The 15,775-nt window shown below is 44.7% G+C and overlaps 1 protein-coding gene and 1 pseudogene across 1 annotated transcript in view; both read right to left on the bottom strand.

Moving 5' to 3' along the window:
* The window catches only part of VSTM2B (V-set and transmembrane domain containing 2B), a 56,066-nt gene extending 52,400 nt beyond the window's left edge, over positions 1-3,666 (bottom strand). The window contains exons 1-3 of the mRNA XM_072632116.1: positions 2,811-3,666; positions 1,626-1,810; positions 153-182 (exon numbers count right to left, since the gene is read on the bottom strand). Of these exons, the coding sequence (XP_072488217.1) occupies positions 153-182; positions 1,626-1,810; positions 2,811-2,883 (288 nt within the window). The 5' untranslated portion in view covers positions 2,884-3,666. The remainder of the gene's footprint in view (positions 1-152; positions 183-1,625; positions 1,811-2,810) is intronic.
* Positions 3,667-4,243: 577 nt separating this feature from the next.
* LOC140518409 (complement component 1 Q subcomponent-binding protein, mitochondrial pseudogene) overlaps positions 4,244-15,775 on the bottom strand; it is a 51,574-nt pseudogene continuing 40,042 nt past the window's right edge.

The following is a 15,775-nucleotide window of genomic DNA, read 5'->3' on the forward strand; positions in this document are numbered from 1 at the left end:
GGAAGCAGCAGAAAAATGCAAAATTACAAGAGTTGCATGAAAGCAGTTTGCTCTATTAGGTGAAACAGGCTAAGGTGAAAGGATGTTAGCTGTGGGAAGAAAATCCACCAAGAGGGGTCCCCCACACACCATAGCTGTCGCTCTACACTTACGCTGATTTTGGTTGCATCCTTATTTGTTACCTAAAATGCAAAGAGGGAGAGATGTTAGGCTACAATCTTCTAGTTTATAGAACAGCATCTCTCAGATTAAAGGAGATTCTCATCCCAGCTGTTACTCTCCTTTCAGAGCAATTTCCCAAACTTCAGATTTGGGGAGCCTGAGGCAGGATCTAATTGTTGTACATGCTAATTATGGATAAGGACTTCTGCATGGTAAGGCTGTGTGGCACATTCCCAAGGGCAGATGGGACTACAGGGTACCTATGTCCCTTCCCTTGCAAGCAGGAATCTACTGGGAGTTGCTAACCTAGGTGGTGGGGGAGGATGGAGGAGGACTGCAAACAGCACTGCTGCAGAATGCCTTAGGGCTTGGGGGTGGGGAAGGAGGAAGAGTAAGGGGACACAGCTCAGGACCCAGGTTTGTACACATAAAACTGAACCAGCAGGACTTAAGGGGAATAGGTGCATCCCCACAACAGCAAGTGGAGGGGCTGGCCGATACAAATTACCTTTGGGTCTACTCTCAGTTGCAACTATGGTGATGGATCATCTGCATATTTTTCATGTCTCTCCACCTTCAATACACTGGTGGGATTCCCTGATTAAAAGATTTATCAGCTGGATGGAGGTTCTTGTATCTGGGGAGAATGTTGAGCTTTCCTACAATACTGGTGACAACAAAGCTCTCAAGAGTAAGGAAACTAGACTCAAATCAGTCCAGGAAGGTTGGACAAAAGCCAGATTGGGGGAGGGGGCATTGTACATGCCTGAGCCTTAGCTTCTAGTGGGTCTCTTCTAGTGGAAGATGAGTAAAGGAAAAGATTGGTCATTTCTGCAGGTAGATTAATTTCAGCCTCAAGTTTGGGCCCTACCTCTGACTCCTAAAATTCTGGGTCAGGGAGAGGTTCAACTTAGAATTGTTCCAGTTTGGTGCCCCCTTTCTTGTTTGGGATCAGTGCTAGGCAGATTCTGTATTCTTTCATTGATTAAATGTGGTAATATAGGTAATGAGTTTTGCACACATTAAAAAGCTTCTATATAAATGCTGTCATCCTTATCATTATCTTTAATACTTGGAAATCCATAACAGAGATGCTTCAGGTTCATTCCCATATGCAGTAACCATGCAGGACTAGAGAAAGAGAATCTAATACTGCTCTTGGGAAGCTTTTTTTGGGGGGTGGGGAGTGGAGTGGAGGATGAAGTGGTGGAAAGGAGTCAGGGAGGGGAAGGAGATGGTTACGACTTCCCTACCATCAAACGACTCCCTCATTCCACACTGGCCGTCTGACAGTGGCCATCCCTTCTCAATACACAGCACGTAAGAAGTGGAGATTTTACTCTCGCCTTTGTTGGATCAGTAGCAGCAGGGTGAAAGGTGAATCTGTTCCCTCCTCCCTCCCCTCTTCTATTTTTCCCATCCCCTTCCCCCAGAGGGTTGGGGAAGGGGCTTAATTCTTTTACCTTGTTTCTGTTGCCAGGGGCACTGAGCGCTAATTCGTGGGCCAGCTCCCGGGGCGGGTCTTTAAGATACCACCACTGAATCTCCAGCGAGTAGGAGGTTGATCCACTCGCCCGGAAAGCACAAGGCATCTCAATATCTTCTCCCTCCCTAACAGTCACATCTTTGGGGACTTCGGTGAATGTAGCTGAGGGGGAAAAGACAGAAGTGACAGATTGGGGTTGGCTGATCTGAGAGCCGCTGGGAAATCTGGGTTCGAATTGGATAAAGGGCGAGATAAACCCAAACCAACCCATCTCGGCACTGGCCAGAGCTAACCATTTCCCAGAAGACTCGGAGAGGTCGAGCGCAGGTGGCTAGCTTTGGGAGAAGGTAAAAAAAATAGGGCTCCCTCTCTCCTATTACAGCACCATTCTGAGAAAGGAATCCGGGAGCAAAGTTTAGTCATGCATCTCTAGAGGAAAGAGCACTTTGCAGGGAAACGTGGACACAGTCATTATTCTCTTGTAGGATCTGGCAAGCTGTGGAGGGGGCCAGGATTGGGTGGGGAGGCATCTTGGGTCTTTGGCATCTGTCCGAGATTTGACTGGAGCCATGTCTCCCGCCCCCCCCCCCCCCACTCTTTTCTCTGCAAAATCACTCTGCTGCCCTTATCCGCAACTGCACTCCCCTCTCTCTCCCGCCCCGTTCACCTCACTCTACAGCCCAGAGCAGCAGCGGAAGATCCCTACAGCCCCTCGCACGCTGCGCCAGACCCCTCCCCAATCTTCCCCAGGACCTAAAATCTCTTTCTTTCTGTTAGCACAGAGCCTGGCAGCCTGTAAGGCTCGGGCCACCCTCAGCTCCTGGCTTCTGCTCTGAACACCAACGGGAGCTGAAGGGATTGAGCGGCTGTGAAGACAGATATTGGTTGATGGAGCCCATCAGCGCTGGCACTATTTTTTATATAGCGATATAAAAGCTGCCTTACGAAGTACTCACTCCGTCCTTTCGCAGTTTGAAGTCCTATTCATACCCCAATACTCTGGCCCTGAACAGGTTCTCTAGACTGGTGCTCCAGGGCACATTTCTCCCTTATCTTTGCTTTCTCAAAAGGGTGGGCGGGGAAATCTTCAAAATCACCCATTGACCCCCCATTTCCTGTGCCCCCTCCCCCACGGCCGAATCGGGGAAAGTTTGGGACTCACCGTTGGCTATGAGGAGCAGCGGGGCATGCAGCAGCAGGTATCGGAGGGCGCTGATCGGTCCCCGCTGTTCCATTTCACGTGGGGAGAGTTTGGAGAGCGGGCCGAGGGGACAAGCGGATGTGGGCGCCGGCCGCGGCTAGGACATCTCCGAATCCATGGCCCCCTGACCGGCTCGGACCCTGGTCCAGCTTGGGCGAAGGAGGTTTGTCCTCCCCTCCCCGCCGCCACCCAAAGCCACCAATCAACCCCTTCTGTTTTATTTTCGGGAGAGCGGGAGAGAGGGTGAAGCACGGGGGAGGGGCTGGTGCGCTAGGATGGGAGGAAGGATAAATTCCACAGGATGGGAGGCGCCGGTCGCCCGAGGGTGTGTGTGCGCGCCGGTGTGCTACCAGTGCCGGTCCGTCTGTCCGCCCGCCTGTCTGCCGTTCTGTCTGTCTGTTTCTGTAGCTCGATCCCCAAAGCGAGTTAGTCGGATGGGGAAGCGGGTTTCGCTCGGCTCCGGAAGATTCGCGATTCAGTATCCGCCAGCCAGGCAGGGGTCCTGGGCGCCGCGCCAGGACCCATCCCCCAATGCCTCTGGCCTCGGGCTAGCCGGGAGGAGGCAGGCTGAGTCGGCGGCAGCGCGGGGGTCTCGGGCTCAGCTTTAGGAACTCCGGCAGCCGAGTTACCCCCGCAGCGGGCGCTAAGAAATAGCGGCACTGGGGAGCCGCTCAAGAGCCGGGCTCTTTGCCTTCTCTTCCTCTCCTCTTTCTGTCTTTTTCGCCTTTCGCTTCTTCTGCCCGCCGCCGCCCCCCCCCCAGCCTCTTTCGTGACTCCGCCAGCCAACACTGCTCAGCCTCAGAACGGAAATCTGACGTCCAAGCGTAACGCGTTTTTGGTGATAGCCGGTCCGGAGAAGCCAAGAGAGAGAGGGAGAGAAAGTGGTCACTGTGGGGGCTTTAGTATCCCTACCCACCCAACACCCTCCACCAGAGCGCGATCTCCGCCCCCCCCTCAAGCTTTTCTTCCCCTCCCTCCCCTCAGTCATCGCAGTGCCTCCAGATCTCTAGTGCAAAAATGGACCGTCCCCTGCATCTCAGAGGATGTCCTGTCTTGTGCTTCATTTTGGGGGGCCTCATCCCTGATCTAGACCTCCCCACCCCACTAACACATTGCGCCAAAAGCGCCCCGCAGCGCCGCGCCGCGCCCTCACCCGTTAGGTCGTGCAGACCACTTCCCACAGGGTGGGCACTTTCTTTCTGACACCTCGTTCCAAATTGCCTTAAAATTCTCTCCAGCACCATCGGGACATTCCTGGTGACGTCTAGGGGGAAGCGTCCCTCTTTCTTCCGCAGCCCCTCCCTTCCCTAGTCCCCCAGCTTCCCAGCTCCCAACTTCTTACCTCGGTTTCTTAAGCAGGCTGACCCAAGCAGCGATCAACCCCCAGTCCATGGCTAGGAGACCAGGAGACCAGTTAGAAAGAGACAGCTAGGAGATGGGGGAGGGGAGGGGCGGAGGAGGCGCTGGGACCTTGGGGGTGTGGGGTGCGAGCAGATCAGGGGGCGGTTGGCTGTGGGAACCAGAAGGGAGGACCAGGTCCCCAAAAGCGGAGCGGGCGCCAGAAGTCCGCAGTGGATCACCGAGGAGAAGTGAGCTCGGAGCAGGTGCCTCTGTTGGAGAGAGGGAGCTATGACCGTGGGAGATGGGAGGAGGAGGCGCAGGAGAAATGGGGAGGCCAGGAGGGAGGAGGGAAAAACGTGAGGGAGGGGGGAAAGCGAGGAGAGGAGGGGTCGCGCGAGAGAAGGAGGATGGCAAGGACAATGTGGAGATAAACTAGTTGATTCAAGGTTGGGGAGATTTCTGGGAGGATTAGGATTCGAGGCTGACTCCCGACTCCCTCTTAACCCTCTTCCTCCTCTTTGCTCCCCGAGCCCACCCTGCACTACAGGGAGTTCCCGAGGAGGGGGAATAGGAGTCACTTCCTCTAGGCTCATTCCTGACCTTGTTTTCAGCCTTCGCCCAGCTCTCCCTTCCCCAAGAACCCCACCCACAGCTGCTCCCTTCTGGAAACCTCACATTTGACCCCCCTAACTAGCCCCGGCCCAGATAACTGAATCTGGGAGCCAGAAGTACACCTGTTCCCATTCTCTGTTAAGAGAAAAAAAAAGGGTTGTAGGCTCTGAGGAACGCAGAGAGCAGGAGGACACTAGGTTCCTTTGAGTCGCTCTCAATAACTCCGCAGGTGTAGGGCCTTCTTCTCCATCTTCAATATAGAATGCTCTTTCTTTACATGATCATTTCTAGCTTGTGGTCACCGATTTCCCACAAAGCAGCTGTTTCTTAAGTGTTCGTTGAATAAATTCACAGAAGTCCAGTAGAATGTAAGCACCTTGAGGTTAGGGATAGTTGTGTTTTTTTTTTTTTTGTCTCCCCATCCTTAGGTTCTAGCACAATGCCACTCTTGTATATGAAAGGTAATTAATGACTCCTTGTTGGACTGGGGTTTCTTGATATTGAATTACCAATACCAAGTTCTTAGAAGGAAACTCAACATTTGGCAAGCCGTTGCCTAACACTACAAAGGAGTAGCCAGAGGCCTTGGGCCTGGCTGGGGGAAGGTACCTTCCAGTCAGCTGAAGATATATGTAAATTCTAATAGATGATGTTACCCAGTAAACAAAAGATGAGTGTGCCTCAAAAGTTCTTCACGGAATCCCTGCTAACAAAGGGAGGCCAAGACTTAAATTTTGAATGAAAAGAGCAAGGAATTGAGAATCAAGATAACTGAGTTTTAGGCTTTACTGCTAATCATGGTATGGGACCCAAACACTAGTTATGTGATCCCATCCCACTCATTTCCTTCTTTGAACCTTAATTTCCCAATTTATAAAACGAAGGGAGTATGACTAGTTTGTCTCTAAGGTCTCTAGCTCAAGGATTTTGAAAGTCCAAATTTTCCAATTTCTCAAGTAATAACACAAGCAATTTTACCCTGTAGTAGATTTATGAACCATTGAGCCCAGAAATCTGATTCTGACCTGACAGAGGAAAGTGTGAATACCTTCTGTTTCTACCGCCTCATTGATTAGGAATCCAGGTATTTCTAACTTAATAGATCCCTATGACTCTTCTCAAAGTGCACTGGATTTGGTATCAAAAGAACTACATTTGAATCTGTCACTTGCTACCTATGTGACTCAGGATAAGTAATATTCTATCTCTGAGTCTCATTTTCCTCACTTATAAAATGAGGAATTTCTAAGACCTCTCACCTTTTATCAGTGTGTGTGTGTATGTGTGTGAGTGCACTCATATGTTCATGAAAGGGGAGGATGGTGTTGGTAATGAATTTTATAGACTGACTCTTTGCTGTGGCAAATAGTTTTTCCTTTTATTTGTCTCAAAATTGCCTCATGTTAACTCCAAGGGGATTCTTAAGTTTTAATATCTGGGAGTTTGTGAACAAACCTATCCAGGGTTACCCTGCCTTACCCAGTCACCCTTATGAGTTTATAGACTTTGGTCCTATCTCTTCTAGTCTTTGTTTTCCAGACTGGAGTCCTCTAATCAATTTAGTCTGTGCTCATATGGAGTCTGCTTCATCCTCTTGTCAATTAAGGCATGAACTTTTCTCTCAATGACTTTCTTGTGTTTCCTTGTTGATCACTGATGCATCTTGGGAGCCTCTAGCGCTGACCTTCCCTCTTCCTTAGAGACAGATGTCTCATACAGCTCTCAAAGAAGGCTGATTTATGTCAGAGGAAATGATATATGGTCACTTATTTATAGACTTCATATTATATGTATATTTGCATCAGGTTACGTGTCACTTGTACTCTTTGTCTAGTCCTGGAACTTCCAATCCTGTTTTGGCAATGACCTGCTATAATTCAGATCGTAGTGCTCATGACATTCTTAACCAAATTTCAGAGCAAAGTTAATTTTTATTCTCTTGGATTTAAAAATTAAATACAGTAATAACTGAAACACCTCTTCAAAAGTGCACAGGTTAGGTTTTATCACCATTTTACAGATGAGGAAACTAAACGGAGATACTAAGAGATGAATTGACACACTCAAGGTAACAAGGTCAGTGACTGTCAGAGCAAGGACCAGAACCCATTCATGAATCCCCGATCCAGGGTTCTTTCCCAAAGAGTAGATTATAGAACTTGACAGTGTCTTCCCAGTCTCCATGCTGATTCTCTTCCCCCTCCATCCTCCAATTCTCCTCTTAGACTGAAGACTCTTCAAGAGTAGGGACTAGCTCTTCCATGATTCTTTCTTTATCTTTCTTTGAATTGTTACTTTGACACATAAAATGAGCAATTTAATTCAATTAGACAAATTGCTAAAACCTCCACTGATACTCATTCCCAGCTCATACCCAGCCTTTCCCTGCTCTGGGATGTCCTGTCCTTTCTTTGGTAATTGAAGCATGAAGTGTACTCTTACTCTGAGATGTCAAGGAGGGGTGGGAGGGAAAAAATGTGTTTAATAAGCGTATTTAATGCTTGTTCCCCCTCAAAGAGGAATGTATTTCAGTGTATGTCTCCTTTCCTGGTATACCTTCCTATATACAACAGACACATTTTCCTCAAAAACTGAGTTTTACATAAATTTTTGTAGATTGATCTGGATAAGCAGGAAATTGACTTAGATGATCTTTAAGACCCTTGTCTGGTACAATGGAAAGAGAACTACATTTGGAATTAGAGACCTGGGTTCAGATTCTACTTCTGCCACTTACTCCTTACTACCTGTGTGACCTTGGTCAGCCTCATTTTCCTCGTCTGTAAAAACAAGGGAATTCAACCAGATGGTTTCTAAGGTCTCTGCCAGCTTTAAATCTACAATTTGGATCTCTTGGAATTTATCTCCTTTGGGTAAGTATTTCTGTATTCCCAGAGACTGACCCAATACATTGTACACAAGAGCTGTGTAATAAGTATTTGCTGAATTAGATTAAATTGAAATTGGGATCAGTAAGCTGCTCAATGGATAGAGGCCTGAATTTTAGTCCCTGCCCTGCCATTTATTATCAGTACAGTCTTGAGCAGATTACTTAAGCCCTCTTGGCCTCCATTTCTTTATCTGTAAAATGGGGATAAAAATACCTTGCACTACTCAATTCACAACAGTGTGAAGATACAAAGAAACATGTGCATAAAGCACTTTGTAAGCACAAAGCATTATATAAATCCTAGTTGTCTGCTACCGTCATTTGTGGATTCAGATTTTCTAATGGTTTTTCTTCAAGTAGAGCTCACCTATATTTTATATGTCTTCCTGCTGGAAGGTTGCTTATGCAGTTGATGTCAATATTTCTGTATAGATGGATACATTGGACTCTCAGTGGTACTTTAGAGTGTGCTATTTTAAAATACTTTTAGCCTCTTAAGAAAGTAATCTTAAATTACAGATCAGAGTGAATAGTTTTCCTGGAACTCACTTTTGAAAGTTATTTATTTTAATGTTAAGACCCAATTGGAGGTTTGTTGTTTATCCTTCTTTTTTTGCCTGACCTTTTCCATCATATCTGTACCATATACAGAAGCATTGATTTTGGTTAATGTATTTTGATTTTAAGATGCATCCCATCAATAAACTTTTATATCAATAAACCCAATGTACTTTCTGTACTTGGTAGATTAAAGCAACAGTTCAGATTTATCTTGGCTCTTATTGTAGGCCCAATTTAGCTGTTTTCTTTCCATTACTGCCAGTGGGGAAAATGAAACAGTTCCCTAAGGAATGATTTCCCCAAAAGACATTGGTCCACTCAAACTACTTACACTAGTACATCACCCATCCTTCTCAGCAGATGTGGCCTCGTTCCTCACTGAAAGAATGGGGGCTGTCTACTTTCAACTCTCTCTTCTCCCCAATATCAGTTCAAAGAAGCTTTTCCTCATTCTTGCTGTGGTTAGTGCCCCCTACCCTCCAATACTTCAGTCTTTATTTTGGATGTTTCTTGCATTTAATTACAGAATTATCAACATGTTGAAATAGAGGCAGTCATGGTGTAGGGCAGAGGCATGAAACCCATAGCCTGTGAGTGGGTCCCAGAACCAGATTAAAATATAATTGGGAAATGTTTAACAAAATTAGTAAAAAAAAATTTTTTTTTAAAAAAAGCAATATAGAGAATGCTCTTTTGTAGTTTTCTAAGTCAACATGTAAGCTGATTTCTATTTGAGTGTGATACCAAGGGTATAGTGGATAAAGAGCCAGCTTTGAAGTCAGGAAGGCTTGAATTCAAGTGTGACCTCTCACACATTATGGCTGTGTGACCCTGGGCAAGTCACTTCACCATGCAGTACTTTAGGCAACTCTTTGACCCTCTAAGTTGCAGAGAAGGTACCATACTTCATTGGTGAAGAACATTGTGAGGAACGTCTATGTTGTCCATGACATGTCTATGTCAATGAAATCCCAGTCTCAATTCCAACAACTATGAACGTATTGTTTAACTCCAATAAAAATGTAAGCTTCATGAGGCCAGACACCATCTTATTTTTGTATTTGTATTCTCTGCTCCTAGTGAAATCTCTGGCACATAGTAGGTACTTAATAAATGCTTACTGATTGATCAGCAGCTTTTTCTTAAGAGTGAAGGGTTCAGAGTTGAGAAGACTTGAATTCAAATCCATTCTCAAACATTTACTAGCTGTGTGACCTCTGGGCCAGTCACTCAACCTCTGTCTTCCTCAGTTTTCTCATCTGTAAAATTGGTGTAACAATAATACCTACCTCTCAGGGTTGTTGTGAAGATTTGAATAAGAATATACATAAAGTGCTTTGCAATCCCATAAAACTATTTATAAAGACTAGCTATAATTATTACTATTAATAATAACACAAATACATTTCAGCAGAAAGAAGCAAGTTATTTTTCCCAGTATTTTGTTTCCATATTACATTTCACCTTGATCCTTCTCAGATAAGGAAAGGCAAAGGAAACCTTGTCCTTAGTTGACAGGCAGAGAATAAACTAGGTCTATACTACCCTAAGAACTGGTTAATAAAAAGTGAAAAATTAAACCAACCCTCCAGTTATTTTATTTATCTAGTATAAAAAAAAACAACCAACCCCAGCAGATGAAAAAACAGTGATAATCTTTTATTTGCACAAATCTCTTTATAGTTTACCAATCTCTGTGGAAAAAAGGCTGGATGGGGAGCCAACTCCAGCTCTGCCATATATTACCCCTTTGACCTTGGGCAATTCACTTAGCCTTTTGGGGTCTCATTTTCGTCTATAATGATCTATAATATAATGATAACAACTAACATTTATGTGTTACTTACTATGTGCCAGGCACTGTGCTAAGTGCTTTGCAATTATTACCTCATTTGATCCTCATAACAACTCTGGGAGGTGGGTATTATTATTAAAACCATTTTACAGGTGAGGAAACTGAGGCAGAGTTTAAACCACTTGCCCAGGGTCACACAATTAGGAAGCGTCTGAGGCCAGATTTTAATTCAGATCTTCCTCACTCAAGAGGGACTTGGATTAGATGATCCCCAAAGTCTTGTCCAGCTCTAAACCTATGTTCCTATGGTCTCATTTCTATTGAAAAACTATTATGTACAAGATTTTAAGCTAGGTGCTAGAAATGATGATGATGATGATGATAGCTAGCATTTGTATAGGACTTATTACATTCCAGACAAACATGTGACAGACCCTTGCCCTCAAGGAACTTATATTCTATTGATTCATTTAATTCATGTGGAAGACCTGTGAGATAGGAAGGAAAGAAATTTTTATGCTTACTGAGCAAAATCTGAGGCCCAGAAAGCTGAAATAGCTTGCCTGAGACCATACTGCCAATGGGCAACTTAGTTGTCTCCTGACTTCTAGCCTTGCACCTAAGAATCTGGTTGTCAACCGAGACAAGAAAAAACAAATCTACTAACCACTCATTTCAGCTAGGTTGGTGGTTCCCTAAACCTTTAATATACACTGGCAACATTGGGTGATTGGACCATTTTTTTTTTTTGCAAGAGTGAAAGACATAGGTTGATTTCTACTGAAAACAACCAAAAGGCAGAGTTTTGATTCCATAGGGGAAGAAGGGTTGCAAGAATGTTATCATAGGTTCTAGGGGTGTGTGTGTGTGTGTGTGTGTGTGTGTGTGTGTGTGTGCGCGTGTATGTATGTATCAGTGCCAATGGATAGTAAAGATGGGGGTTTGGCCAATGGAACTGAAGAGCCCTGCAATGCATCTTGTTGTGGCCTCTGTGTATATGTTGGTATTTATCTTATCATTTGCCAAAGTTAATCTTAATACCTATGGAGTTTTTTTTTTTAATATTCTCAAGGCTCTTGGGGTTTCATTTCCCACTGGATCTATTAGTTTAATTTAGTAGAGGACAGAGTGTGTACTTAACCAAAAATTGCTTTGACATTATAGAGAATTAAGAGGCTGGGGCCAGGCAGATCTGAGCTTATCGATCTGTATGAGCTAAAACTCTGTTATTTTCTGACTTGCTCTAGTCACCTTAATGGCGAGTGTGGTGATTAGAAAACACCCAAAGCCAGCTAATAATTATCTAGTGTCAAAGTGTAATGGACCCCAATACAAATGTCTTCTTTTAACCCTGGGGACTGCCCTGGGACCTGTTCTCAGACTTCAGGTCTTGCTGCCAGTGTCCTTATATGGCAGGATGGGTAGATTATGAGAGAATGTAGGGCTAGAAGGAGTGGCAAAGAGTGTGAGGTTCCTTCTAATTCTAGATCTATGATCTTATGACTTCTAGATGGATAGATGAAGTGTTTACTGAGCTTTTACTTTATGCTAGACACTATGCTTAGCCCTGGGAATAAAAACACAAGCAAAAACCACAGTCCTTAGCCACAAGGAGTTGACATTTGAAATGGGGGAAGACAATATAAAGAGAGCTGGGAAAGGGTACTCACACAGGGGCAAAGGCCAGAGCTTGGAGAGAAGAGAACATGGATGACTTCAAACTCTCTGAAACACTAATCCTGGGGAGGAACTCCCCAATCAGAGGACGAGGCAATGAGGCTGGAGAGATATGTCCAGGGTGAGAAAGTTGCTAGCAGTGAAGGCCAGGGTCTTTCCACTGTACCATATCATGTGTTAATATTGCTTGTACTCATGCCTACATACTTACAAAGGGTTCATAACTAAAATTAGACTATAAAGTATTTTTTTGAAATAATGAACATTTATTTTTGTTTACTCCCATGCTACCCCCCCCCATCCCCACCCTATTGATAAAGAAGAAAAAGAAAATCTTTGTATTAGTTGTTCATTGTAAGTCAAGCAAAGCAAATCCCCACAATGGCCATGTCCAAAAAATACAGTGTTTCCTGTACCTGGAGTCCATTGTCTTTCTCTCAGGAAATAGGTAGCATGCTTCATCTTCATTCTCCTGGCCATGGGGTTTTAAAAGTTATTGAAAATTTGTATCAAGATCAGAGCCTAAATGCAAGTTAGTCTGAGAGAATAGTAGTCTGTCCTCCCCTAACTCATTCTAGGTCAAGAGAATAGAGAAGAGCCATCTGGACCTCCTTGGCCAGCCTTATTGGCTGGAAGCAAAATTAAACTCAGAATTTGTGAGATGACAAGGAGTCATAATAGATGTTTATCATTATAATTAGGGAAGGGAGGCAGAGTGGTTTGGAGGGAAAGAGTAGTAGCCTAGAAATTAAGAGAAAAATGAGTTAGAATCCTGGCTGATGCATTTATTATTGGAAGGATCTTGGATGGCAGCATGAGGTACAATGGAAAGAATACTAGATTTGGAGCTAGAGAAACTAGGTTCAAATCACAGCTCTGCTTCTTACTATGCATTTGAATTTGGACATTTCCCTTCATGGGAAATTCAGTTTCCTCAACTGTATAATGAAGGTGTAGGTTTTGATGACTTCCAGTGTCCCTTTCAGCCCTGAAACCCCCAGTGGTTAGATGATTTGCTCAGTGACATCACATAATTAATGAGCAAATGGTGCTGGGACTCGAACCTGGATCTTCTGACTTTCAAATTGACTGTTCTTTCCACCTCAAGGAAGGCGCCTTCCAATTTTAGCAGCATCCTCATGCAATTCTTGAGTCCTCACAGCCCCCAGTTCTTTCTCCTTCCTTTCAACTCCCATAGTGCTCACTTTCTGTACTATTCATTTGACACTCAATAATAACAGCTGACATTTATAGAGCACTTTGCAGGTTTAAAAAGCTCCTTGGCAGTCATTATTTTAGTTGATCCTCATAGCGAATATATGAAGAAGGCAGCCTAGGAATGATTATCTTCATTTCACAGATGAGGAAACCAAGGGGCTAAGGAAACTAAGGGGCTAAGGAAATTACCAAGGTTATGTAGCTGGCAAGTAGTGGGGCTAAGACTTGAACTCAGGTCTTTTAGCATCTAGCCTAGTGCTCTTTCCATTACATCATACTCCTTCCTTTATTCCATACTGCCTCAACAGTTAAGCAGCTTTTTCCTGTGTCTGTGACTCCTCAGTGAGAATATGAACTCCTTGGAGTCATGGATGCCATCTTTTTTTTTTTTTTTGTAGTCCTCACAGGGCCTAATACAGAACTTGGTACCCAGGCACTCAATAAAAACTAGCTAAATTGAATTTTTCACCTGAAGCAGGAGATATGTTAATGGACAAGAAAGAAGTGAGTAGCTGACTGACAGAAGGAATCTTCTGGGCAGCTTCTCAAATGTAAGATTGTTCCATCTAATACACCTTCTCAGAAGGCAGATTTAAGTGGGGAGAACATGAGAACAGGACCCATTCTCTCACAACACTACTCCCATTAGATGCACACCCAGAGAGGCTGGGGTGTGTGAGGCAGGCTGCATATGGTCATCTGCTTGGTAACAGGCATTGCCCTCTTGCCAGGGCAGGACACTCTGTGTAATCACATTGCCCGTGGCTTCCAGTTGGAACTTTCTGGACATGATGATAGCAGCAGAAGAGACAGAAGTTACTACTGAAGGACAACGATAGTTTAGAAATACTTTAAAAGTGACTTTAGCAAACTCCCTTGGTCCTCAATGTATCACTTTATCATGTCTGGGATTTGTCTTGTGTCTTAATTGTTCCTCGAGCATGTGTTGTCTCCCCCAGGAGGTAATAAACTTCACAGCAGGAACCATATCCTCGCTTTTCCTGGGACTATACATGCTGCTCCTACCTTTGTACCTCTCCTTATGTTCTTTTCAAAGCCTCTTTCTCTTCCTTTTTCCTAAGTGCTGCCTCTTCTTCAAGGTCCAAGGAAGTCCAGTCACCTCGCTGAAGCCTCCCTTTATCACCTTCACCCACAGAGACTCCCCTTTCTTCTTTGTGTGGGCATGTGCACACTCAAATCTTATGGTGATTTAGGGTGATTACCAAAAGTGGAGGGAGAAAACATTCCAGGTTGAGAAAAGGGTGTGGCCTAAGATATGATCCCAAAAGATAACTAAAATTCCTGTGCTGGGATCAAGTTAAAAAGTTCATTGATTTAAAATAATCCAGGGGACTAGACAGGAGTCATGTCAGTGGATGTCAGTAGTGCAAAGTTCAGGCCAAGGGAGCAGTGAGGATGTAAGGATGGAAGAGGGTCATGGGAATATGAGATCACATAAGGTGATCTGGAGGGTCTCCAGAGACCATCTAGTCTATGGATATTGAAGTAACTAGTCTAGTGCCACACCTGTGGACTAACACAACAAGGAGGGCAGCACTAGATACTGGGCAAGAATTCTTTTTCTAATGCAAAGTCTTTGGCTGAAATCTTTATGGATCAGTAGCTTGCTATAGTCTTGGCCTTTTCTTACACAGCTGCATCTACACTTGTTCCAGTCAAGGATTTTCTTATGTAGGAAAGGGCTGGGCACATTACTGAGGCTCAATAAATGCAATGCATTGAGCTGCATCGCTTTCAAGATTCCTTTTCAGTGGAGACCACTAAGGACCAAGAGATTATAGTCTTTTGAGGTTCAGATTCCAATTCTACCACAATCTAGTAGAAGCATGGGACTTGGGGCTGGACACCTGGCTTTGAATTTTAACACTAACAGTAACTCACCATGTAATTATGGCTAGTCCCTTCACATCTCTGAGCCTCAGTTTCCTCATATGGCAAATGGGGATAAGAGAGTAGGCACTACCTAGTCCACAGGGTTTTTACGAGTAAAGTACCTTGCTATGTGAATACTTATGATTCCCCTGGATTCTCAGGCCAATGACAGTAGCTTTATCTGCCCAGGGAGCTTATCCCTTACGTCCACTGCATCTTGCCCAGACGCTTGTGTTTGTCCTTTGTTCTCAAAGAGGACCATCACATCAGGGAATGATAACGTGACTTGCACTTGACTTTGTTTTGAGTGAGGGAGGGCTGTGCAGGTCACCAGCTTCACTTTCTCCTCCAGAGTCATTTGGGTCTGGTGGCCAGATATAGATCAGGAAGATTGGAGATGGCCCAGGATGCAATAGGAGACCATGGCCCTTTGAGTCTAAGGTCTTTTCAGGTTCTCATTTTGGGTAAGGTAACATCCATTCAATGAATAAGCCTCAAGTCCCTGAGGGTCTTCCCCTTCCAGTTTGGTTTTTTTTTATTAAAGGGGCCCAGGCCCTTAGAAACCAACAGGACAACTTAGTCAATAAACATTTATTAAGCACCTCCCATGTGCCAGGCACTGTGCTAGGCATGTATTTGGGGATACAAATATGAAAAAGATAGTCCCTGCCCTCAAGGAGCTTGTGGTCTAATGAAGGGAGGTAGGGTGAGAGACATACGCAAGAGGAAGATGTGAAGCTAGGGGTGGGGAGGGAAAGTAGCTGGGTAAGCTCATGATGGAAAAGACCAAAGGAATGCACCTGGGTGAAAATGAGACATGAGCGATCTGGGTGCTTTCCTTGAGCGGAGGTCTTGGGAGGAGATTCCCAGATTGGTGGAAAGTCCCCTCAATGGGAGAGGTCCCAGGGCAGAAGGCATTAATGAGATGTGAGTATCAAG

Source organism: Notamacropus eugenii, chromosome 1 (genome assembly GCF_028372415.1).
Source record: "Notamacropus eugenii isolate mMacEug1 chromosome 1, mMacEug1.pri_v2, whole genome shotgun sequence".
NCBI lineage: Eukaryota > Metazoa > Chordata > Mammalia > Diprotodontia > Macropodidae > Notamacropus > Notamacropus eugenii.